Source organism: Neolamprologus brichardi, chromosome 2, assembly GCF_056152115.1.
Source record: "Neolamprologus brichardi isolate AB-2024 chromosome 2, ASM5615211v1, whole genome shotgun sequence".
Lineage (NCBI taxonomy): Eukaryota > Metazoa > Chordata > Actinopteri > Cichliformes > Cichlidae > Neolamprologus > Neolamprologus brichardi.
The window spans coordinates 5,857,459-5,883,689 of NC_142105.1; the positions used below are offsets into that span (position 1 = coordinate 5,857,459).

The 26,231-nt window shown below is 38.5% G+C and overlaps 1 protein-coding gene across 5 annotated transcripts in view; it reads left to right on the forward strand.

The window, feature by feature from the left end:
- The first annotated feature begins 876 nt into the window (after positions 1-876).
- Positions 877-26,231, forward strand: part of ldb2a (LIM domain binding 2a) — a 104,997-nt gene continuing 79,642 nt past the window's right edge. For all 5 annotated transcript variants that reach the window (XM_006798870.3, XM_006798871.3, XM_087846574.1 and 2 more), the window contains exon 1: positions 877-1,148. In XM_006798870.3, the coding sequence (XP_006798933.1) occupies positions 1,017-1,148 (132 nt within the window). In that variant the 5' untranslated portion in view covers positions 877-1,016. The remainder of the gene's footprint in view (positions 1,149-26,231) is intronic.

A 26,231-nucleotide genomic window follows, 5' to 3' on the forward strand; every position in this document is an offset into this window, starting at 1 on the left:
CTTTTAACTAATATTGTAGGGTCTTTATCGTACAATAACGTACCTGGAGACATCTGTAGTCTTGAACTGGCTCTACATAAATGAATATGAACTGAATGCTTTAAAAAAGAGTTAACTGTATTTTTTATAAAATCTGCAGCTTTTACTGCAAGAGGCAGCTTGCTGCAAAGAATATAATATGAGATGATACTGTTAAAAATGAAGATGCTTGACCCTATGCTGCAACAGACTCTCACCTCTTTTTCAGTCAAAACATGACCAAGAGCTATATTTGCGATCGATATTGCACCTCTGTCAACAGACAGCATTGTTATTCTAGTCAATATATTATATGTGAAAGAGCAGGCATTGGTGTTTTAACTCTAAATTTCGCTCGTTTTTGCTTTAAATTTAGTGTCTTATATTCTTTAGATTTCTCTTTACCACCTCTGTGTGTGGAGCATGCTTTAAACACCCTGCCTCTGCACTGTTGTTGCAACTGATGCCCATGCATTGCTTCATGCATCTGAATCCTACCAGCACTAGGCTTTATTCAGCCAGTGTTGGCAGGCATACTTAAAATCTGATACGTTGGGAAATACTTTGAAGAAATATTTTAATATTAGGTAAAGAATAGAGCTTTTTTTTGTTAATAACATGCGCAGAATTACTTACGAGAGGAAATAACGAAACACATACACACATGAACATAGAGATCTTACTTGAACTTTGCAAGAGTGCAAAACTGAGTGTAGGTCTTGAGGGAACAGGAAACGACTTCCCTCCTCCCCCTTCAATTCTGCCCCCCCTCCTACCCACCGTTCCTCCCCCCCTCCTCTCCTGCTCCCCTTCCTCCCTCCTCCCTCCTCCAGCACCACGCTATAGCAGCGAACTAGGCAGGCCAACTTGCAGAGTGCAGCTCAGCCTCGACAGCGGCTGCTTCCAACTGGGGGTCTTCGGAGAGCATCGCACTCCCATGTGCGCTGCTGTGCCCGCTGGATGTTGAAATCGCGCCGTGCGCCTCGCCAGGAGCCACCATGTCCAACCCAACCCACGACCCGTTCTACTCTTCTCCGTTCGGACCCTTTTACAGGAGACACTCGCCCTACATGATCCAGCCCGAGTATCGGATCTACGAGATGAACAAGCGGCTGCAGGCGCGCACAGAGGTGAGCCGGCCGGACGTAACCGCTACACGGTCCCGTTTAGGTCGAGGTACCGGTAAGAGGGTGGCGGGTTGGAGAGGAGGGACGAGATGCCGGTCCGGGAGAGAAAGATGAGCCGAGAAGGTCCGTCAGTCAGGAGATACGGATATAATGCCAAAGTACCAAACATTCCTAAGGTGAAAGTAAACAGGCTCTGTCTGTAGTCTACGTTACAAGAAATAGGCGTCCTCAGAAGTAAATTGTTCTAGTCCTAAAATTTTAATATGAAGTTGGGAAATTTCTGATTTGTGGAGGAGGTCCTTTTGCTTTCACGTGGCCAATTAACCTGTTAAAAATTCGCGGCTTTACTGTCACCCAAGTAAGTCACCTGAGGTTGGGATGAGCTGTAATAATAAAAGTAAAAAAAATCAGCAAAAGTAGACTTTAAACATTTGAGGTCTCCAGTTTAAATCTTTTAATCAGGGCATCAAGCTAAATCACGGCTGTGATTGTGGTTCTAAAATGTGGCACATTTCTAAGGGAAAGTTATGTAAAGGCTAATCATAACAAAGTTTGAAAAAAATCCCAGAAAATCTAAGAAGTCCACAAAGACTATTCAAATAGGCTATGCAGACCGAGGCAAAGTAGCCTTTTCATTGGATTTAATTAATTTGCATACATTTACATTTTGCCTGGTGTTTGCATATTTGCATATGTTTCTTCCATGTGGAGTGGAGTAGAGTTTGTCCACTGAAGTGGAGAGTTTCTGGTCTGCCTGTTCAGGACACCGATTCATCACTGCGGATTAGATTTTGTGAATGAAAGTGGCCCTGATTGCACATTTATGATTGCATGGGGTGAATTCATTTCATGTCAGTCTGCTGATGCTTCATCTCATTGGGTGCTAAGTGTGTGTGGCATACAGTGTCATTCAGACTGAACCTTTGGTGATCCCTTTCTGAGTTGTACTGTATTGGGAGCAGCTGTCTTCAGCATCTGTTCTGTAATCACAAATGTGTAAATCTGCAGATAAAAAGTTCATTCAACATGTCAAGTTCTCCTCGCAAACAATCATTAGAGGAACAAAAAAGCTAAATACGATAAATATCATCTTTTAATAACCTGGCTACACATTTGAAAATATAAATATTACGGCTCAAGCAAAAAAAAAAAAAAAAGATTGTCATAAATATATATATACTTTTTTTTACCAGTACTTTTTAGTTGACTGAATAATTCCATCAGTGGTATGTTAGAATTTAGAAAAAACTCTCATTACAGTTCCCCAGAGCTCAACATAACCTCTTAAAAAAGGCCATGTTTTTCTGACCCACAGTCTAATACCCCAAAGATCTTCAGTTTGCTATCACAAAATGTGACAAACAGACAAACAACATTTGAGAAGCTGGAAGATATTTAAAGTAATTAATTGCTATTTGTCAGCCAAGCAACTAATAGTTTTAGCTCTAAATATTTACTGCTTTAAATAATTTGACTTCTTGTTGCCTTTTGAAGCTTTTAGACTAGAATTTGAATCCCATGAGACAGTTTAAACTGAGAAACATGCCCATTAAATTATTTCATGTGATGTTTTCACTGTTATTTTAGAAAAACCTTCAAAGCCGGCTGAGTTACTGCAGCAGCTTGCAGAATGGCGCTGACTTTCCTAAAGAGGAACTTGCAACTTTAAGCAGACCAAGGCAATGTTGCTGAGATGCAATGGCCCAGTCTGATGCATTATTCATACGGAGTGGTCCAAACCCCAGTGGACCTCAACTCCTGTACCACACATATGCACACGCACCAAACGGCACTCGCACTTACACATGAGCAATCTCAGATTCATACACAGACATTACAAGACATTTGTTTTAAAGCAACGCCGGACTCGTATACAGCCTGGACATGGCATTGAGAATATAGACACATTGTACAGGCACATAGCAATTTACACCATTACCTCTCCTCAGACTAAATTATATAATTGCATGATAACATAATTAATTGCTTTTTTTCTGTCGGTGTTCATTGTATGTTTGCTTCCTACTTCCTCTTTTTTCTCACTTTACTCCATGGTATCATATGTCTTCTCTTTTGCGACGTTCTTATTGTTCAATTGAAATGCAGGTGGTGAATGTAATGAGGAAGGAGTAGTGTCTTATAGTAGCGAAATAAATGGTTCGAGTTTTGCAATTTGTTTGCATCCAGATGTGTAACGCAGCTCAGCTCAGGCTTTTAACAAAATTATATAGTAATTATCCTTATGAATGCAAAGTAGCCGCTGTCGTTTAAGAAGAAAAAAAAAACTTATTGTATACGTGGTAAAGGAAAAAGGTTGTAAAAGAAATCCCCCTCTACAAATCTACATATACAGCATAATGTCTATTTTGCCTTAACTAAGACTGAGAGTGGAAATATTATACATTCTTCATCAAGCAGACTCACTGGAGCCTTTTACTTCCTGTAAAGCGCGGTTGGCCGGTGCTGGTGTCCTAATGATGATGATGCGTGCCTGAAGGGTCATTCTATTGCTTGTTTTATCACTGGGCTGCTTGCTACTCAGTCCATCTCCTCCAAGACAACTTTAAAAGTCAGAGCACATTTAGAAACAAGAGCAGCGCAGGGTCATGCTGGTGTTGTTACAAAACAGGAAGTTTGGGATGTCGCTCTCCCTCTCAAAAGAAAGTGAATTCCATTAAAAGAATACAGCCAAATTGTCCTGCTGGATAGTGAATATTTTATCGAGATTTTGCTGCTAGCAGATTTCGCGGATCCATGTCCTTCAGAGTTTAATAGCCAAACTGCGAATAGTTAACTGCTGTTTTATGGAGGGAGTTTTTTTAGTTTTGAAAATGTATTGGTTGGAAGCCCACAGATGACACTGCTCTAAGAATAATTGCCAAAAATGTGTTATTTCTTCCTTTAAATATGCGTCTTTGTCTTCTTCTGACCTTATTAAAACTATATAAAAAAAGAATGAACTGTTCCCTTTGCATAAGGGAATCCTACTACACCAATTAAAGAAATATTCATGTGTTATATGAGCCATGCATGAACAGAAATATGTCGTTATTTTGCTGCCAAAAAGTCATCACAGGCAAAGAAATGCACACTGTGTCTTCCCGTATTTTTACATTATTTGTACGGGATCAGTAGTTAGACTTTTTAACAAATCGTAATAAAACTAAATTAACTTTAGATTAGTACCGTCAGCACTGATCACTGATATAGAGTATACATGAAATCTCTTGTTTTTAACCTGCTAGAGAGATTTGAACAGATGTAATGTGTCAGTTTATGCACTGCATATTTGCATTTTACGTCTGTGGCCACTGTCTCCAGGATGAAAACCCTTCTTAACCTGTCGTGAGAAGTAGAAGGGGTTTATTGTTGTTGTTTTGATGTACAGCATATGACACCGAACATGTAAAATCGCCCAAAAGAACATACGATATTGGGTACTTCTGCTGGATTTTAGTATGAAGTGACATTATTTGACTGGGGCTGCTGCTATATTTTGTTGATCCTGTCAAAACGATTTCAAGCTTGCAAACAGCAGTCTTGTCAGAATTATCACCCGAGTAAAGATGCTTAATATCGTGAAAGAACTGCCATTGTTAAGAATAAGAATAGCTCCGAGCGTACTTAATATCGCGCTTGCTGGCAGACCGTCGAGCCAAAATGACTCACTATAGTTTGCATTCCTGCCGTTTTAAGTAGGGTTTTAATAGGGGAGCTGACTAAGCCTCAGTGTGGCATCACCTTTAAAAAGTGTTGAAGGATTCGTCTGAAGTTAGTCTTCTGTCAGAAATACTTCCAGTTGTCTTATTCATGAGTGTGCGTTTGAATTTGCTTGGCTCGTGGTGCAACCGCAGCTCCCACTGGCAGGCGCAGGACTCAAGGACTTGACACTTAGAGGAGACTTACTTACCTTGAGAGGAAGTCTGTACGACTTAGTGAAATCTATAGAAAAAAACCTTCATGCAAGGGAAGAAAAGCAAATTGATAAAATTACACGGACTATTTTTATTCCTTGGGATTACTGTCTAACATGCAGTATTGCCTTATGGACTGCAAAGGTACAGCGGCGTCTTTTATCAGCTTTGGTTGTGTTTAGTGCATTAGAGTGTTTGTTATCAGTTTCTCTTCTTCTGTTTTGTAGTTTACTTTAGGCTGTACATATTTCCATATTTATGGGTTTGTTACCTGCAACCCCTTAAATGAAACCATATGCATTGATTTGTTTAGTTTGGCTTCAAGGTGCACTTTTCGGTAGAGAACACACACAGATATATATGCATGACATTTGTTTTCTTTCTCAATTATTCAGTCAGTTGATTAGAAAAATTTCCATCCAATGTCTTTTCTTTAGTTTACTGTAATTCAGAAAAGGAAAACGTCCCATCGGTGTATTGTTTCAGCTTCAGTTTGCTTTAAAAATGAATAATTAATTAGCTAAGTAGTAACTAAATACTATGTAGAAGTTTTTCAATACTGAGCTAATCCTTTCATCTTTGCTGTAGTGATCATGGATGTAGTGGCAGTAACTATTATACTGGACAACATTTTAAGTTTAAATAATGAATCTCTGCTAAATTCGTTTGACATAAATCACTTTTTTTTTAAATTCAAACAGCGCTTCAGAACCAAACGTTCTGTTTATTGTCACATATTTAAAGAAAAGCAGCATGTCGCCTCTGATTTGAAAGCTAAAAATTCATCTATTATCAGAATATTTGCTGGATTCATTTTTGATAATCACAGATCATTAAGCTAATCTTTTCAGCTGTACTAGTGATGATAATATCAGACCTGCAACTGGCAATGCAAACTGTTCTCTTTGATTAATTAATGACGATTTCTAGTTGATAAACTGTCTGAAAACACCGAAAGGGGAGGGGAAATTTGCAACAAAGGTAATCTATTTAAATCGATTATTTTAACTAAAAAAGAAAAAAAGCGGTTGGATTAAGTGAAGTGTGAACAAAAGCAACAAAGCTGAATTGAGAATGTGGAAAATGATTGATTTTCAAAACAGTTCCCCGTGAATTCTGATTTGTAACATGAATGCTGATAACAGATATGTCATGCTGTCAGCATTAGGCTTGTTAACAAAGCAAATACTTTTATCTTTGTAATCCCGAGGAACTTTTTTATCCCCCCTCTCAGTAGCAGCCGTTTCACCTGCCATGCACTCAGAGGCACACATGGAAATAAGGAGGAATAAAAGCTAACGACACAACCTGTCCCGTGTGTTTGTCTGGGATCAGGGCTCACCTTTGAACTGATAACTGTGCTGCAGCTAAAACAGTCCTGCTGCTCAGATGACTCGGGGTCTGCTTCTATCCCAACCTTATTACCTGCTCCATTCATACTTATTACCTGCTTGCCTGTATTTCTGCACGGGGCTGACTGCTATCCCATTACCTTCATTTTACACAATGTGAACCCGCTGTGACCTGGCAATCTAAACAGTCTTTGATGTGGATTTGATGCTATGCATACGGTGTGACCACATTGTTTCTGTGCTGTCGCTCGGGGGGGGCCGCAGACCTCGTCGTACGGAGGCAGCTGCAATGATTTGTGGGGGAATTTGACACTTAAGCGTATGCAAATGAGGCAGCGGATTAACATTCAGAGGAGGAGCTTGGTCGACCTCAGCTGCTGTAAGGCCATTAGCATAGAGGACATTAATATTCAGCGGCGGAGAGCGGAGACACAAAATAACACTGTAAGTAAAACTACAACACAGAGAGTGAAACAGAAGGAAAACAAAAGCATTTTAATGGAGGTGCGATAATAGTAGCTACAGGGCTGCGTTCAGAAACCTCTCTGCTGCTGCCGCTGCTGCTGACATTGGCTCTGTTGGTCACACTCTTCCTCAGCACATAGACAAGCAATCAGTAACAGTGATTGGCAGGCCATTCATTGGGTTCTTGTGTCTATTGCACATAGTTAGTCTCATTCTCATTATTCAAATGGCCCCACAGACCTGACTCATTGGCTCGACTTTGGAACTGGAGGAACTGGAGTGTTCATTATGGCCAAATCCCTTGTTCCTGTCAGGAGCAAAGTGGATCTGTTCCCATCAGCTCGACGTGTCAGATTGACATGAATAGGTTTATGATGTAGAGGTCAAGTTGGCACTGAGCTGTAAGGTTCACATAGAAGGATTAGAGATGAGCCACCAAGAACACACTTGATGATTTCTTTTAGTGAAAATTGGCTTTCACATGTTGCTTTCACAGAAAAAAAGACACAAATTGCATATAATGATTGTTTTCAGCACAGATCGCGCTCCTTATACGACCATTTGGTAAATAAAAATATCAGAAACTTTTGAAAATGGACATGAGAAGACCTTCAATTTATTTATTCATCCAGGTCTTCCACTGATATTTAATGTATTATAATTTAGGCCAAAGTAGCGAGTCATCATATTTGAGGAGCAGAATCAAATAGATTTGGCAATTTTGGGCCAAACCGCACTTTGTCTCTACAATGCAGTTTCCCAATAATCTCATTCAGTTGTTTATATTGTCTTCAAGTTATCTTGAAATGTATTTTCAAGCTTTATTGATCATTAATAATAACACGAGGCAAGAATTAGTCAGCTTAAATCAATAACGGAACACCAGAGTTGACTGCCCCTTTTTTCTTTTAGTGTTATTGATAGATTCGCAAAAGTATACATAACCCCTTCCCCACAGCAGAAAGCTTTATTCCACTGACAGCTGAAAATCTTTCACTTTCATTCGTTAATCATCCAAATTATTACAGTATTAAAAACTTTGTCCAACTTTAAGTAGTCCAGGTTGGTAATTGTGAAAATTCACAGTTTCTTTTCTCTTTCTTTGTTGGGATATTAGAGGGTTGCTAAGTAGTTTCTAACCTCACAAAAAAATGTAATGAAAGATAGAATTAATTAGATAGAATTAAACTGGAATTCTTTCTAATGACCAGCAGGGGGAGACTCTTTTGCTTGCAAAAAGTCTTTCTGTTGTACCGAAGTTAAGTCCTTGCTTAACACTTTTGTGGTGGCTTAATGGGCTATGTCTATTTAAAATCATAGTCAATAAAACATGATGTTTATTTTTGTAAATTATGGTCACCTTTGGAGACAAAAAGAAGTTCTTTACAAAAAATGAAGCGATAAATACTTGGTAACATTTTTGCAGTGCATGTGTGTGAAACCAGCAGAGAGTAATTACCAGAGAAGTGTCGAACATCGTGTTGCCCTTATCTGAACCATTACTGCTGGATTTATCTACCATCGGGAAAAACAAGCCAGTGTCACTTCAAGACTTTAAATGTGACACAGCTGAGTTTTAATCACTTTTTTAAACGATTTAAACTGCTGGACAGTCTGTAAAATCAATTGTTAGAAATTTGTTCCACATCTGGGCATTTTGTTCGGTGAACTCTGCGTCTTCTTCTTACATTGTAAATGTTTAGATGTTTATTCTCTTTTGCAGCTGAAACCACCCTCAGTGAAGCGTCGCATCTCAGTTAATGAGATGTAAAGTACTGATTGACAGTGTTGATTTTAATGATTCAATTATCAAATACATGGCAAATTAAAGATCATTTTTAGCTAGATAAACACATTATGCTGCATTTATGCTTCCTCCTACACATGAAAAAGGAAAACAAAGGAGAAAAAGCTAAATAGCTCAAATAAGTGTGCGCCATTTGTTATTTACTTGGAATAAACAGCATTATTATTTATTCCTCTATCAACCAAATCTCTAATATGAGTTGTTATTGTGATTCAATGCCTTATTGACAACGAACAGACATCTGCTTTTGTGGATTCGTAAAGCGCTGCGGAGCTCTTAACATTAAAAACAAAAACATTTTGGATTTTCATAATGTCGCCAGTCACTGAAAGGACTGAATCACATTAGCTTCTGCTTCCCTTAGTTAACGCCCCGCTAACATCCCCTTAGGTTAATTAAAGAATAATACTGCTAAAAGGTGAGCAGCCGGGTGATAGTTTTGAAAAGAAATTCTAACCTCTTCCTCAGAAAACTGGTCATTGATGAATACCATTTGTCTATTTATTATTTCATTCCTTAGAAAGCTGCTGTCTGGTGTGAAAACATTGAATAGAGACACAAAAGGACTTTCTTGAGATGTCCACTGTCCACTTTTATACAACGTTAAGGATGAGTGTAATTAATGTTTTTTTTTATATACAGCCTGCAGTGTAAAAACACATTAATTATTTATTAATTAAATCTAATCACAATGTCATTTATCTTAGATATTAAGATACATTTATGAATCCCTGGAGGAGAAACGTTTTTTTTTTATTAATAACGAAATGGACGCAAGATCACAGGAGACAATGCATAACACCAAAGTAACTGTAGTAACTCAACAACATACAAACGACTGCATCTTAAGGCTTCATGATTTCTCCTGCCATTAAATAATGTCTATAAAAATGGGAATTATCAAGATTGTTATGCTAAGAACATATTACAGTACATGTCAGTTGTTTAGTCTCAGTGATCAATTGTTATTAATAATTAATTATTGGATTGGGTTTCTAGGTCCCCTTGGCTTTAGAGGCAAGGCAAGTTTATTTATATAGCACAATTCAACAACAAGGTGATTCAAAGTGCTTTACAGAGACATTAGAAACAAAAACAAAAAGCATGATTTAAAATTGATTAAAACAAGCAAACAAACTAACTAACTAATTAACAAACAAACAAACAAACAAACAAACAAACAAACAAAACAGTATATAAAATCAAAACAGATAAAATCAGAACAGTAGATAAAATCAGTAGTTAAAATGTAAGTTTTGAAATTTAAGCTTAAGTGCGGATTTGGTGCTTTATTCAAATGCAGCTGAGAACAGGTGAGTCTTCAACCTGGATTTAAATAAACTGAGTGTTTCAGTGTTTCAGCTAGAGAGTTTTATGTTGAGATCCGGCTCATTGTTTAGTTATCTGGCCTGCAACTCTTCTGTTCTTGTAATGCAGTTTTTGGCAATATCCACCAACCCACTGCACCTGCTCAGCACCAAGTAGCAGGCAGAAATACTAAGCAGAGAGTAAAGACTAGTGGGAAATGTAAAAAAAAAATTAAATAAACAACAACCCAAAAAACCCTAAACATAATGAAACTAAGTCTACAAATCTCCACATCTGTAAATCCATTAAATTCCCTGATTTGGCATTTGTGTGATGATGGTGAAGAGTGCTCTCAATATGTTGGTCCAAAGTCTCCCATAGATGTCAAATTGGGTTGTAATCTGGTGACTGCAAAGGTCATAGCTTATGACTCGCATTATTTTCACACACGTCAAACACATCAATGACCCCTTGGGCCCTGTGGATGGTGGCATTATTTTTTCTCGAAGAGACCACTCCCATCAGGAATGTTTCATCATAAGCTAAGGGAGATAACTCAGAACGTCTCAGTATTGATTTGCAGTGGTTCCTCTCTCCAAGGGGACGAGTGGACTCAAAACATGAGAGCCCGATGCCTCTGACAGCATAACAGAGCCACCAGATCAAGTTTTTCTTTAATTTATCACCTGTCTGTATGTCACAGTCTGTTTCAACTGACACAAGTGGTCAAAACAACAACAACAAATACAGGTTTTTCAGGTCTAATACGTCCATCCATTTTATTAATAGCGTAGCCAATAGTGTGTTACCCATGGGGTCTGAAGCCTATCTCACATGTGACACAGGTCAAGATGGGGGGTACTCCCAAAGGGGTTGACACTCATTCGTAGGGCTAACAGTAGAAACAGTCACACACACACAGCCACCTTAGAATCACCACTTAAACATGACTTTGGGCTCTAGAAGAAAACTGAAACCCACTCAAATGAACATAAGACGTTAAACCTCGAAAGCGAAGTGCTTTTAAAGTAAGAGATATGGACTTCAATATGTAAAAAGCACAAATCTCATTTAAGAACACAGGGATATTCACTCATCAAACGTTGTGGATCACTAAATCACCAAGACGAACTATGGGTTGAACTCTCCCTTTGGTCCTTTCCTTGAAAAATATTTTTACTGAATCATAAGTCAAGCTGAACTTTGAACAAGAGGAAGATATTGTATTTATTTAAAATGTGACATTCATATTTGTTATAATCTCCCTCTTTTCTTTTGGGGTAAAGCAGTGGGGTTATATTTGTGGGTTGAGGAAAAAGTACTATAGCTGATGCAACTGATATTTCATAAGGTTATCTGCCTTAAAATCAAACATATCAATGAATTAATAATAAAGTACTTTATGTGATATATATTTGCATGTTTATTTACATGTTGATTTTAACATAATTTTTTTTAATGTAAGTTTTTAAAGTAGACAAATTTGGATATGATGTGTGTGTATGAGTAATGCTATACTGCAAATGGGATGCTCTCAGAGGATGTTTCCAGAAAATCATATAAAGCGAAAAAAAAAAAGACCTCTGGTCAAATCGCAAGCGTCAGTCACATCCAGCAGGATGCTGAGACAATAGACCCACCTTTTTCCTGGCCCTTTCCCATGGTTCCTTCCAGGCTGCAGTGTTGCTCAGATAACCGGGAAGACAGACGGGTCTGTAGTCTGTTCGTGTCCTGTTGTTCTGCCTTCCTGATGTAGTTAGGCAGGCTGTCCTGAAACGGAAAGGTCACAGGTTGAAATTTTGCACTTGAATAACTTTCAGTTGACGGGCCGTAGATTAAGATTGTTTGGACTTTTTTAAAATTAGTCATGTTTCCTGAGAAAGAATGCAATGAATGAAAATGTTGTCTGTTTGAAGCTCTTTTCTTTTTTCTTTTTTTAAGACCATGTCCAAGTAGTTACATTTCAGTGTTAAAGTTTAATGTTAAATTTGATTCAAGACAGCAGAGACAGCAGAGTCTTGGTAATGTAAGGATATTTAAATTTCATCATCATCATCATCAACTTTATTTATAAAACACTTTAAAACAACCGAAGCTGACACAAAGTGCTGTACATTGGAACTGTAAAATAATCTTAAATGAGACATAAATAAAAACCAAATAAAATAAGAGTGAAATCATTAATTAAATAACTACTTCAATTAAAAGAGAAACTAAGTCTTACTGAGGTTAAAAGCCAAGGAATAAAAGTAGGTTTTAAGACATGATTTAAAAGTGGACAGTGAAGGGGCCTCTCTAACGTGCATGGGCAAATTATTCCATAATTTTGGAGCCATAATAGAGAAGGCCCTGTCCCCTCTGAGCTTCCTCCTGGATCTCGGTACCTCCAGGAGCAGCTGGTCAGCTGACCTGAGAGACCGACAGGGTATGTGGGAATGAAGAAGCTCAGAGAGGTAAGGCGGGGCAAGACTGTGAAGGCATTTAAAAACAAACATAAGAATTTAAAAATCAACTCTAAAAGACACAGGCAGTTAGAATTTGACAGTTAGAACAAATTTTGCTGTATAAGCTACAGGTTTACAAATGAAATATATACAAAATTACTGAAATATATAAAAATGAATACTAATTACTGATTAAACAAGCTGATAAGAATATTATTCACTGTCTTTATTTACACTGAAACCTAATAATGAGCTCCTAGTCCTCTAACACTGATTTGCAGTGTTATTGAAAGCAGTGCAATTCTAGCTGCATAATGTTCGAGTGGCTCCACAGAAGAAAAAGGTTCAACAGTGGATACAGTGAACTCAGGGAGGCACACTGTACTTCAGCTTCTGCTCTGCGCCGGTTTCTGGGCGTTTCATCATTTTGCTGATCAGCTGTTCGCTCTGATGTAGTTTTTCCTTTGAGATGATTTTACTGACTTATTCTGGATTGCATACTGTTTTCATTTATATATTTTTTATATGCTCATTTAGCCAGAGAACATGCCTGGGCATGCATGCCTTTTCTTCAGCTTCTATATCTCCCAGGCATGAATATGAAACAACATCCTTCAGATACTAAAGCTCACACATTGCATGTAAACAAGCCCCAGCCCTACGGAAGTGTCACTAAGCAAGACACTGAATGTATATGCCTCTAAGAGTATTACGCAGGTCTCTGATCTGGCAAAAGGAAGATTTGATTTTCAAGAAATTCATCATCGTTCTTCTTATGCTGGCACACACAAAATGTTGGTTTTGAGTGATTATTACAGATTATGCTCTCAGTCATAGAACATCAGACTCATTTCTAATCCAATGAAGTCGCATTCACTGTCGATCTAGCTTGAAATGTGACAAGAGCTCAGGCTTTAACACAATAAGGACAGTGTTATGAATATGTGCACTGTATAGCCAATTTAAATAGAAATTTGTGCTTAAAACATTTGTGTGTTTTATCATGTTTTGTTTAGAAATGCTTTTCCGGAGATCTCTTTTGATAAATTTATGAGTGTCTATGAAAAGGTGATTAAGAAAATAAAAGCAAATATAAAACTTTGCACTATCCCTATAGTTTACGGCTACAATTAATTTAACTCAATTCATTTTAGTCTATCATTTAGCCTATTTAGCGTTCCCTCATTTCACAGTTTAAAATGTCTTTTCTTTTAATTAATTTTAAGCGAATTAAAGCTTAATATATTTTGTGAAGACCTGTAAAAACTTGTTCTCTAAGTTCCTGTTTCAAGTGCAGCACCTCAGTCATTGCGCTCGTTTCATCAGCCGAACGAGCAACAGGTGAGATTGCAAAGCGAGCACTAATGACAGCAGCAGGGCACACGCACAAACTTAACAATACCAGTGGATTTGATGAAATCCAGTATCGATCGAGCGTCTCGCTCCACAGTGTTGAGGAACTATTCCCTGTTGTTTGTTTATTAGTCTAATTAGCACAGTGGAGAGAAAGAAAGGCTGCCTGGGTAGCTCCGTGTTGGTGCGTCCAAACCAGAACCTGGAACCTCACTTTCTTGTTTATTTTAATTTCTTATGGTTGTAAAGAATCATTTTCTTTGTGTGCTTTCTCATTTATTCATGCATCTTGTTGTTTCAACATTTTCCATCGATATTGATGTTTGTTGTTGCTAAACATGGCAGCTGTGCAGGTTTCACGAGCACATTACAGCATTTTTTATGTGCAAACCTACAGCTAATGATTGTGAATATTTGTTTGCTCATTTTATACGACAAATTCAAGGAATCCAAAGTAATATCTTTAATTAGCATGTCTTTTTTAATAATCAGTAATCCAAGGATATATAAAACATCCAAGATGCTTATAACGAATAAAACCAGAGTTAAGGAAATCCTTTAATTTAGTATTTTCGAAACTGGTTTGAGTTTGAGACCCCCCGTGGGGATCACAAGGTAAATCTGACGTGTCACTGTATAATTGCCAAGTTGGGACATATTTTTCAGCTTATGCCTGCTTCTACTTATTTCTTGTAAAGGTCTTAAATCTCATGGCAGATACACAAGATGATAAGTGAAGTTTATTTTCTGTCTTGTAAAAAGAAGGGAAACAATACTTCTGATACAAGCAACCCGTGAAAGGACCATTGGATCTTTTTGAATCTGTTTGTCATTGTACAGCGACACCAGGGAAAACAGTAGTAGGAGAAATATTGCCATTGTGCGCAATTAACTTAAAATATTGCTGCCTTTGAAATGGTTCCTTCAAAGATGGGGACTGGGGCTTGAACCATTCAGACACAGCTGCTGTTAACAGTTAATAGTGTGTTAAGACAGCAATAAAACGGCAATAAGATGAAGTCAGTTGGATGCCCTGTGTTTGTGATAACATGGTGGTTAACTGAAAAAAAAAATCCCCAAAATTTACATAAATGTCTTATATCCAGAGTCCAGCCAGAACCTCATAGATTTGAAACAGAGTGTTAGAAATTCCTCCGCGAATAGTGATGTAGTTGTTACAGCATGGTAATTTAACTGCAAATGACATAGGTGTTCAACGATTTTGCCGTTATATGGGAAAGCAACCAGAATACAACTATTGCTGAGGTGGTTACCAACAGGTCCCACAAAAACATTAATCAAACTATTTGATCACAGTGCTTTTACTCATTCAAACTCTGTCTGTGCGGCATTTTCAAAGCACAGTTGTGTTGAACTTGATTTTTAAAGATTTTGCTGTTCTCCAGCCTGTCTTTAGCTGGTTTCAGGAGGAGGAGGTAACAGGAGGGTTGAGCAGGAGAGTTGTATTACTGCTGCTGTGGGGATCAGTCCTGCACCTTCACCTTTGGGGTGAAAGCCAGAAGCGTTGAAGTAATTCTGATTCATTCATGTTTCCTGCTTTAAAACAGCAGACAAATAACTTCTGTGTATTAGCCCTGACCTTAAACTGACACTTTAACACAATAAGTGGTATCTGAGCTATGCCTCTGACTGCTGCCTGTGATGTCTAACGCCGAAAAATGAAGACTAGAAAAGATACCTAAGTAAAGTGGCAGACATGCAACCCAACATGGGAATATCTTTGCTTATTTCATATATGGGTAGAAAGGTCATTCCTCGGGAATGTGCGCCGGCTGTTCAAGGGCAATGACTTCTCTCCCACTGCACTCATTTCTCTTAATTTGCATAATGCTCTGCTGGTGGCTGTACGGTAGCCAAATGCAGCAACATGTTAGGTCTGCATTATATAAAAACACTTAGAACCTGGGAGGGTAAACCTGCATTGATATCAAACATCGGTGTGTGTGATGACACTCTTGACATGATTAAAGTGGTGTTGTTTATGCAATCTAAAAGAGAGTTTCTCTGTCGTCACACTGAGGACTCCCTAAAAGATACAGCCCCTGTGCTCCAGGGGAAGCTGTGACTTTGGTTTTGTTGCGCATTCAGTTCAAATTGCAATGATTTGCAAAACCGGGAAATTAAATTTTATCTTTAATTTTATTGCACTTTAGGTTCTTGAAGTCTGATTTTTTTTAATGTAGAATTGCATTTAGGTTACAGTTTATTTGATTTGCTGATGAAAGAATATAGAAATCATCAAAACATTCAAGTCTGTATCGACATCATTAGGGTCCTTTTTTGTCCATCTGACCAACCCCCCAAATTTCCAGTTTACAGTTAAATAAAATGGGATTAGAAGTAGGAAATCGTCACTTTTTGCAAGTTATTCCAGCAAAGATTTTATATTTGCATGCTTGTTAAATAACTTAGATAATCAATCAACCTTGTGATTAAATTATCTACCAGATTAACACTTAGTTGGATTCTAGTATGGACATTTCGGGAGGAAGCTAAATTTATATAGACATTTTCAGTCAAGGTATTGCCTCAGAACTCGTGAAAATGACAATCATCCACCAGAAGCATTTTTTATTAGACTTTGACATGTGTTACTTGTCAGTGGCCTTCACCGTACAATGAAAACAAACGCTACCTTGCTAAAGATCATTCTCAGACACCCAGTGAGTTTTTGCTTCTTTTATGTTGTTATGCTCCTCGATACCTTGAAGCTGTTTGAGTCTTTCACAACAAAACTTTCTTGGCCCACCAGTCAGCTGCGCTACGTGGTATTCAGGAGCTGAATGGGGTTTTAGACTTCGGCAATTCTCCAAGGTCAGGTCCCAGACACGCCTACACTCTTGGAGGCTTTTCTGTCACAAGAGGCTGGAAGCAACAATGAAGAAATAGAGACTAACAAAAGCTTCCTGGGAGAATGGTTCATGTTAAACTTACAGACGTTAAGGGTGTGTGGACCGAACGATACAGAGGGAAAGAAAATGAGGTCATGCGACATGTGCAAATCTCTATGTACTTTATGGTAAACAAACATGTTCTAAATATATTCGTTTATTCGCGTTTTGTATACTCATACTTAGCGTATTGTTGAGTGTTTCCACAGACAGTAAAACTTAGTGTCATCTGCCTATCAATCCTGTATGGACATTTCTTTATGCGAGCACTTAACCCACAGCTCTGTTGCTATTTACTGAGGATCCTCCCTATGCTGTCCCTCCAATCCTCTGGATATCCCACAAATCCCCGAGGTTCTGGCCCGTGCTGGTGATTTGTGGTTGGCTAGTGGGCAATTGACACATTGATAAATCCCCCGCAGATGAGGTGCGATCCGTTTGAATCAATAGAGCCTTATCGGCTGACGGCCGTCACGGCCGCATCCGTGTCAGTTCACCACGGGTCCCTCGGAGTGGGCCTGATTTGTACCATTTGACAACAAACATCGTCACGCCACGTGGTTTGTCAGAGAGTCCACGGGCATAATGAAGGCAGAACGCCGTCTGTCAGCAAACCGCATCAGACAGGAGACAGACAGTGAGAGGGAGGTGGATATGAAAGAAACTGGCGGAGATAATAAAAAAAAAAGACTGATAGGATATTACAAGACGGAACAGCGCGGGCTTCTTTTTTCATAGTAAATATATGTCATTTACAATTTTATAACCTGCTACCAATCACAGCCTAAAAAGAAAAGCTCCTGACATTTCTTGCTGTACAACACTGAAAAGCTCCTCTGTGTACGGTTTAGCTTGAGCCAGAGGATTCATATGGTTTGTGTCCACTGGCCAGGCTTTAGCTGTTCTCCAGCCTGCCTGGCTTCGGTCCAACTTCTCCTCTGTCTTTAGATCCGAGCCAAACCTGGACGGTCCACAGCTTAGCCAGCCACGTTTCACAATTTGGCAGTGCACTGGCCAAAAGCTGCCCAAAAGCTCCAGTTTGGAGGATTAATGGTTACTGAGTCTAAATAGAACTTCTCATGGATATAATGGAAAAGTTTTGAGCTACATTTAGCTTTATTAGCTAGCACTACTAAAAGTGTATTTAATTTTGAAAATAAGTGATTTGAGGAAGAGCAATGAAACTGCCAAGTCCCATCGGTTGCATTGTTGTTAATTCCGAAACTAAATGCTGTTCATGCACATGAAATATGCTTGTTATTTTCAGATTCCTCTGTTGTCTGGGTGGGAGGCTTTTCAACAGAGACACAAGCTAAACCATATCATCTATGGCTGAACCCTGCTGGGCCGAGCAGAGCTAATGGAGACAAGACAATAGACACACTGCTGTCAACTCTGCTCTTTGTGAAATAAATGCTCTTTTTTTTAAGCGTGGTTGCAGGGCTGAGCCAAATATCAGTCGACTGCCAAAATGAACTATATTGAGTTAGAGTAGAAAATATTATTTTTTAAAAAGGTTCAGTTTGAGGGAAATCTTGAAAACAGAATGGCAAGGGCATCGTTTGAAAATATTAAAAGTAAAAGTGAGTCCACCATTGTGAAACGCAAAATTTAAGCCATTGTGAGTGAAACGCAGTTTTAACTCAGAAAGAGAGGTGAACTAACCTTCCTTTGCAAACCTGTGTAAGGGGGATTTTAAGAAAGACGTTCTGTAAAACAGGGGAAGCTTAAGTGAAACACTCTTCATTAAAACAGTGAGAGGAGGCTTAATGAATATCGAGTCTCTAACACAGAGTGATGGGAGCCCTCAGGATGACAACACTCGAAAAATTATCTCCAACACTAAATCCAGGCAGTTTATGTCAAAATGGGGATCATGCTTTTATATTAAAATCCTCTATTAGTCGTGGTTCAACAGTTCAAAGTTCAACAGAGTCTGTTCAGATGCAATGCTGCTTATTGTCTGCTACTAGAAAACATTAATTTGTGGAAATTAAAGGGTAAGGCGTATGATGTTCCTCATTTTTTCATAATGCGAACCAAAATCAGCATTGAATTTGGCTTAAAGCTTGATCATCTGTGCCACTGACAGTGGTGTGAAAGAAGACTTTAAAATACTCCATTCCAACACTCCAGTACCAAAAGTACTTAAGTGAATTACTCTGCAGGCAGTAGAAGGCACTGATGCAATGCTTTGTAAGTTCTATTTTAATGCTGCATTTGGTTTTAAGGTGAGATCATTTAGAAAACTTTTACACTTCTGGTTTGTTTAACGGTGCACGGTATTTTGGAAGCTGTCCGTCTGCTCTGTGTAAAATCTGAATTTACAAAGTATTTATAGCTAAAATGTACCAACTGTAATATCCTTACAATTCAACTTTGGTTGTTTTCGTACATCTGCTTTATGGTGCAAATGATGTAATACTAATGTAAGACCAGCACTGTTGTAGTGCCACTGAAAGCAATGTTATTGATACTGCTACATTTACCTTCTAAAAATGCCAACACTTATAATACAAATACAAAAACCCCATATTAATTTAGCTAAAGTGTAGAAGCATAAAAAAAACTTATCATACCTCCTGCTACTAAAATAGTATTATTTGTTATATTGTTATCTTTTTACGGTTATAGTTCTGTGATTTATCAGATTTGTTTTTGTGGTTGAGTGCAACTGGTGATTGTTTTTTACAATAATAATGATGATTGTTCACTCAGTTAAAATTCAGAATGTAGTCAGACTGTTTTGTTTAACAATTAATCCAACTTCCCCAAATGAACAGTCATTAAAAGAAAAAAGTAACAAAACTGAGAAGCTGATATTAAAAACTTTTTTTTTGCATGAAAAAAAAAACGTACATTACGATCAGAATGATCAGGATAGCTGCTGATTAATTTTCTTTCTGCTGTTTTGTTCCAACTGTGTTTTGGATAAGTTTATTGATTACAAGAACTCTTCGTGGGTTCTGTAAGCACGTTACTAGCAAGTTATTAAGGAAATATGAGCAGTACTTGAAGTTTTTATTTTGACATGCACAGGTAAACAGCAGGAGGAAATGGAATAGCATGTTTAAAACATGGCCTACTATATTTGCTTGGTACCAGGCTAATATCGCACATCACACATTTCTTTAGGGTTTTATTCATTTTGGATAAAGGATTTTTATTTAGCGTTAAGTTTTATTTAAAAAAAATCAGCTCCGTATTTGATGATAAATATACATTTTTTTTAAAGTAGCTGCATAGCATAACGCTAATTTATGCTACCTTCATTCTTAATAAGCTACTCTATATTATATAAATTTATTTAAGATTTCATTTAGTGCAATTCAAAAGTCAGGTGACAGAAAATGAATAGGTAGCCATTAATTCATCATTTCCAAAGTAAAAGCACCAAACATTTTACGGTCCTAGCTTCTTAAGCGCTGACTTGCTGACTGATGTGAGATCTTTGAGTCTCAGATATTATGGTAAGTTTATGCTCATTGAGTTACACGTGCATCGTGTTTTATTCATCACTAAGGGTTTTGTGAACCATCGCAAGAGTTAGACCATCATTCAGGCAGCAGTGCCTTAATATACATGAGACACACCACTGCACTGGTTGACATATCCTTTATTATGATGAACACAGACCTCTTTGTTTTGTTTTTTTTTGTTACTCTTAAATATACCTTCCTGCTGCCTTCCACACATAAAAAGAGATTATTGATTTGATAATGTTTACGTAAATTCTGTTCTGTTTATTAATATTGCTTTTAAGAAATTGAGCTATGTATCACTCACATTTGTTTCACTATTTAAATATTTAATATTGCTAAACTGACAGAATAGAACAGAACAGGATAAGAGAATCAAGTTGCCCCCGAAGCATCCCTTAGTTGTGCTGCTATTTAATTTCAAGTGATATCTAAACAACCCTGTGTCTCGGAATTGCAATGAATGAGACTGTCATCTTTTTAAAATACTGCAGTGATGTGTCCTTTGTTTTTTGAATATATACTGAGAGATAAAAACTAATTTTTGCTTTTATGGTATTTTACTAGAGCTTCTCATATCTAGCATGTCTTTAAGCTAAGTTCTTAAAAACAGTGTACAGTATAGTCCTTGAGCTCATGGCTTATAGCCTCATAAAATAATCACTCTGGGCTGTCTAAGATTTTATAAACTAGAAACTATATACATAAAATACATATATACATAAAAATGTAATGCCTTGGCTAGACATTTATAGGAGGCTTTCATAAGGTGTTTTAGATACATAAAGGCTAAAAACAGGTAATTTTAGCCTGTTGCTAGGTTGGTGCAAGGCAACATGAGGGCATCATAATATATCTTGCATAATTCAACTTTAATGGATATAAAGTAATGTTACGGTTGTGAAAAAACAAGGATGCAATGCTTTTATAAGTTATTATATGTGCATGAATGCTAAAAGAATCATCAATTTTACCTTGTTGGTAGGAGATTGCTATGCAATAAAATGACATCATGATACATGATATAGTTAAGGATGTTCAGGGGCCTTACATGTACCTGTAAACAAAGTTTGGTTGCTCAACACCTAATGGTGTAGGAGGAGTTTGTGGACAGAGAAACAAATAAACACACAAAGACACAGACAGACATGTTATACCTTGTTATAGTAAGATATAGGGATACAGTGGGGCAAAAAAGTATTTAGTCAGCCACCGATTGTGCAAATTCCCCCACTTAAAATGATGACAGAGGTCAGTAATTTGCACCAGAGGTACACTTCAACTGTGAGAGACAGAATGTGAAAAAAAAATCCATGAATTCACATGGTAGGATTTGTAAAGAATTTATTCGTAAATCAGGGTGGAAAATAAGTATTTGGTCACCTCAAACAAGGAAAATCCCTGGCTCTCACAGACCTGTAACGTCTTCTGTAAGAAGCTTTTCTGTCCCCCACTCGTTACCTGTATGAATGGCACCTGTTTGACCTCATCATCTGTATAAAAGACACCTGTCCACAGCCTCAACCAGTCAGACTCCAAACTCCGCCATGGCCAAGACCAAAGAGCTTTCGAAGGACACCAGGAAAAGAATTGTAGACCTGCACCAGACTGGGAAGAGTGAATCTACAATAGGCAAGCAGCTTGGTGTGAAAAAATCAACTGTGGGAGCAATCATCAGAAAATGGAAGACATACAAGACCACTGATAATCTCCCTCGATCTGGGGCTCCACGCAAGATCTCATCCCGTGGGGTCAAAATGATCATGAGAACGGTGAGCAAAGATCCCAGAACCACACGGGGGGACCTGGTGAATGACCTGCAGAGAGCTGGGACCAAAGTAACAAAGGTCACCATCAGTAACACACTACAACGGCAGGGAATCAAATCCCGCAGTGCCAGACGTGTTCCGCTGCTGAAGCCAGTGCATGTCCAGGCCCGTCTGAAGTTTGCCAGAGAGCACATGGATGATACAGCAGAGGATTGGGAGAATGTCATGTGGTCAGATGAAACCAAAGTAGAACTTTTTGGTATAAACTCAACTCGTCGTGTTTGGAGGAAGAAGAATACTGAGTTGCATCCCAAGAACACCATACCTAGTGTGAAGCATGGGGGTGGAAACATCATGCTATGGGGCTGTTTTTCTGCCAAGGGGACAGGACGACTGATCCGTGTTAAGGACAGAATGAATGGGGCCAAGTATCGTGAGATTTTGAGCCAAAACCTCCTTCCATCAGTGAGAACTTTGAAGATGAAACGAGGCTGGGTCTTCCAACATGACAATGATCCAAAACACACCGCCCGGGCAACAAAGGAGTGGCTCCGTAAGAAGCATTTGAAAGTCCTGGAGTGGCCTAGCCAGTCTCCAGACCTCAACCCCATAGAAAATCTGTGGCGGGAGTTGAAAGTCCGTGTTGCTCGGCGACAGCCCCAAAACATCACTGCTCTTGAGAAGATCTGCATGGAGGAATGGGCCAAAATACCAGCTACTGTGTGTGCAAACCTGGTAAAGACCTATAGTAAACGTTTGACCTCTGTTATTGCCAACAAAGGTTATGTTACAAAGTATTGAGTTGTATTTTTGTTATTGACCAAATACTTATTTTCCACCCTGATTTACGAATAAATTCTTTACAAATCCTACCATGTGAATTCATGGATTTTTTTTTCACATTCTGTCTCTCACAGTTGAAGTGTACCTCTGGTGCAAATTACTGACCTCTGTCATCATTTTAAGTGGGGGAACTTGCACAATCGGTGGCTGACTAAATACTTTTTTGCCCCACTGTATATGGAGGCAGTTAATTCAGTGTCAAAACACATATGCACCCTTATGTTGCTTTTTTACATTTTTTTTTAGTTAGTTTCATAAGCGTGCACTGTAGTTTTAGGATGGGTTTTTTTGCCCACAGAGGGGCAGGGGGCTCTTCCCAATAAAAGTGGGTTTTTCCTCCCTGCTTTTGCCAAGTGGTTGTTCATAGGGGACTGTGTGATTGTTGGGGGAACTCTCTCAATATTAAAGTGCCTAAATAACATTAAACTGAACTAAATTTAGTCGAGTTTTTGCCCAGTAAATTACAAAACTAAACCTGAACTAAAATAGTGCTCTCTATTTTAACTCGGATAAAACAAAAGTGAATGCATCGTTATGCTTTAATACTACATATAGCTGCTGTAAATCTGCCACAATGGCAGCTTGTTCTCTGAATAACATTATCATTTTTTACATTTGTTTGTAAAAGTGTAAAAAATGAATGTGCAGAGCAGGATCTTTGAGAAGTGGTGAGCAAGTGTTGAGAGTGAGCATATTGTTCACCCTTCACTTGACTGTCAATCCCAGGAGTGCCCGCCCCCTCATGATACTGGATTATGGGTTGAACTCAATCTGAATGCTGAGTAGCACGAAAGGCGGTCTCTTTCTCTCTTTGTCTTTTTCTGCCTGGTGTGTGTCGCTCTTCTCCGTCTGGCCCTCTGAAATAGATGTATTCACATGACACCACAAACATGCCGGCTGTTCACACCTGCTGATTCGCACAGTATGACACAGTCAGGCAGACACACACACAGATGCACACGACAGCTCATGCACTTCATTCCCAGTGGCTAGTCAGCGGTGCGTGTTTGACCACCATATCTTCCAGTTCAAGCAAAGATTTTCAAGCAGAGGCTTTTTTTTTATTGAAAGAGAAGACTCAGTGCTGTCTGCTAATTCTCGCCAATGTAAAATAGACACATTAGCTTCCATGCAACACATTTTATCCCAGTGATGCACTCAGGAAAAATCATGGACTTTATTCATATATCACTTTGTCTTACAGTTTTACGCTGAAAGTGACTGATGTATTTTAGCACTGGCCGAGTGTAAACAATTACTCTGATTGACCCAATGGGAGAGCTGTAATTACAAGTCAACGGTTTCCTGTCAAAGTTGATGGTTCTGGCACAGCTGGTGCAGTTTTTAATGAAACCTGCAGCGCTAACATGTAGTACATTTGTATCAATGTTGAGAGGTCATTGTAAAACTTGAACTAAAAATGTTCCTTTCATTTTTAAAATAATTAAATTAACTTTTTTCTAATTATTAAAAAAAGGCAAAATATTTGCAGCCTCCAGCTTTTCAGTGTAAAGAAAAACATTTGGGTCTTGCATAGGTTTAGATTTTGGAGAATAAGCAGTAGTAGGTATGCCCCCAGTAAATGCATGACAAAAGTAGAGGACTTTTATTTGTGGTTATGATGTTACTCTGAAACATTATGATGCCCCCAACAAGGGCAGATCTTTATTCTGCAGCAGTGGGTCTTTCTACACCTCTGAAAATATATGAAAGTAAGACAGTAAGAGTCTGAAGGGAAAAGGATGTCCAGCACTTGGACTCTCATTCTCTAAAGTATTCTCAGTAAAGAAGTGGTTGGATGTGGTGGTGTTGGCTAGATCGTTAACTTCAAGCTCACTTGATTTATTAATAGGGTTGATAAATCAAAGTAATGGATATTTTATTAAGGTAAGCAGATACCATTTATGGAATTAAAGATAACATTCCCAAATTAAACACACACAACATGACATGAAAAGTAAGGCATGCCTGTTGATTCAGCACATAAAAAATTGTCTAGTAAAATATTCCAGAAGAATGTGGAAAGCCTTACAGGATTACTGTAAATTCAGTTTTCTTTTACGTGTCACCTGGTGCCTGATTTTTGCGTTTGAAGACTTAATAGTGGACGCTGAGAAACTGGGATTGTTAATTCACTCCTAATGGAACAAATTTTAGATTGTTTAAGACCATAAAAGGGTTCATTATATTTTATCAGTGTTTCCACCAATATCTGCTGGTGATGTTGTTATTTGAACCAAAGTGGAGGCTTCTGTTTGAAAAACTGTTGAATTATAGAAGAAGGTGAAGAGGACAAAGGCGGTTGGTCCAGACGGAGGTATGAAGATGTCCAGGAGTAAGAGCAGTGGATTGTTTAACACAATCTATGAGACTGAGAGGACTCTGAGAAATGGAGGGATAAAGTTGATGAAGATATGGGAAAGAGTTGTTGAAGTTACGTTAAGGAGAGAGGTGACGATCAGCGAGCAGCTTGGCTTCATGCAGACAAAGAGCACCACAGATGCGATTTTTGCTTTGAGAGTGTTGATGGAGAAGTATAGAGAAGGTCAGGATGAGTTGTTCTGTGTCTTAGTGGGTCTAGGAAAAGCATATGATAGCATACAAAGAAGATTTAATTATTACAGTAATGTTGGGTCTTTTTTTGTGTATAAATCAGGTTCACTGGGGAGTAGTTTTGCAATAATTTATTAAAAAATATTTCATTCAAACCTACTACTTCAGAGTTCAGCTTTTCTTAACCTTTGATGAGTGGTAAGTCTTAGTGTTCCGAAATGCATGGCTCGTAAGTGTTAGTACTCCACTCCACTGAAAGTATTTTATTGTGTAGTCTCAGTTCAGCCTGCAGCCAGCTCAGCTGATTGGTTTGCCATCCAAAAGACCTCCCCACAAACTCATGATCACCTATTGATTGACCTGCTGCATGAGGGTTAGCTTCAGGTCCTCCACACCACATGTCTCTCTCTCTGCATCAGATACACTGCGTATGAGCAGCGCTGACCTGTGGGGCGCTCCAGTCACCTCTTATTGGGCTTGACACTGCTCGATGGTGACAACGCTAATTGTCAACATCTGGGAAGTGCTTGCCATCCCTCAGCCCGGCGCAGAATGAAACGTGGTGATCTGTCATAACGTGTCAGAGGAAATTAGCATCAATTGGACGTCGGTATGTGGAAGAGGGAGGGGGACAGGAGTGGAGGATGCCCCGCCGACATTATCAGGGCTTTTTGTGAGGAGGGGGAAGAGGGCAAATGGCTGTTAGAGGGGTAATTTCAGGGCAAAGAGATTTGCATGATTGTGTTTCTTCACAGATTCACTGTGGGAAAATAAATTCTATTGCAGTTACAACAGAAATGGATAACACTACTACTGTTACTAATGATTGTAATATTAATACTAACACTAATAGTTATTCTAATTCTAATACAAGTACACTACTAAGC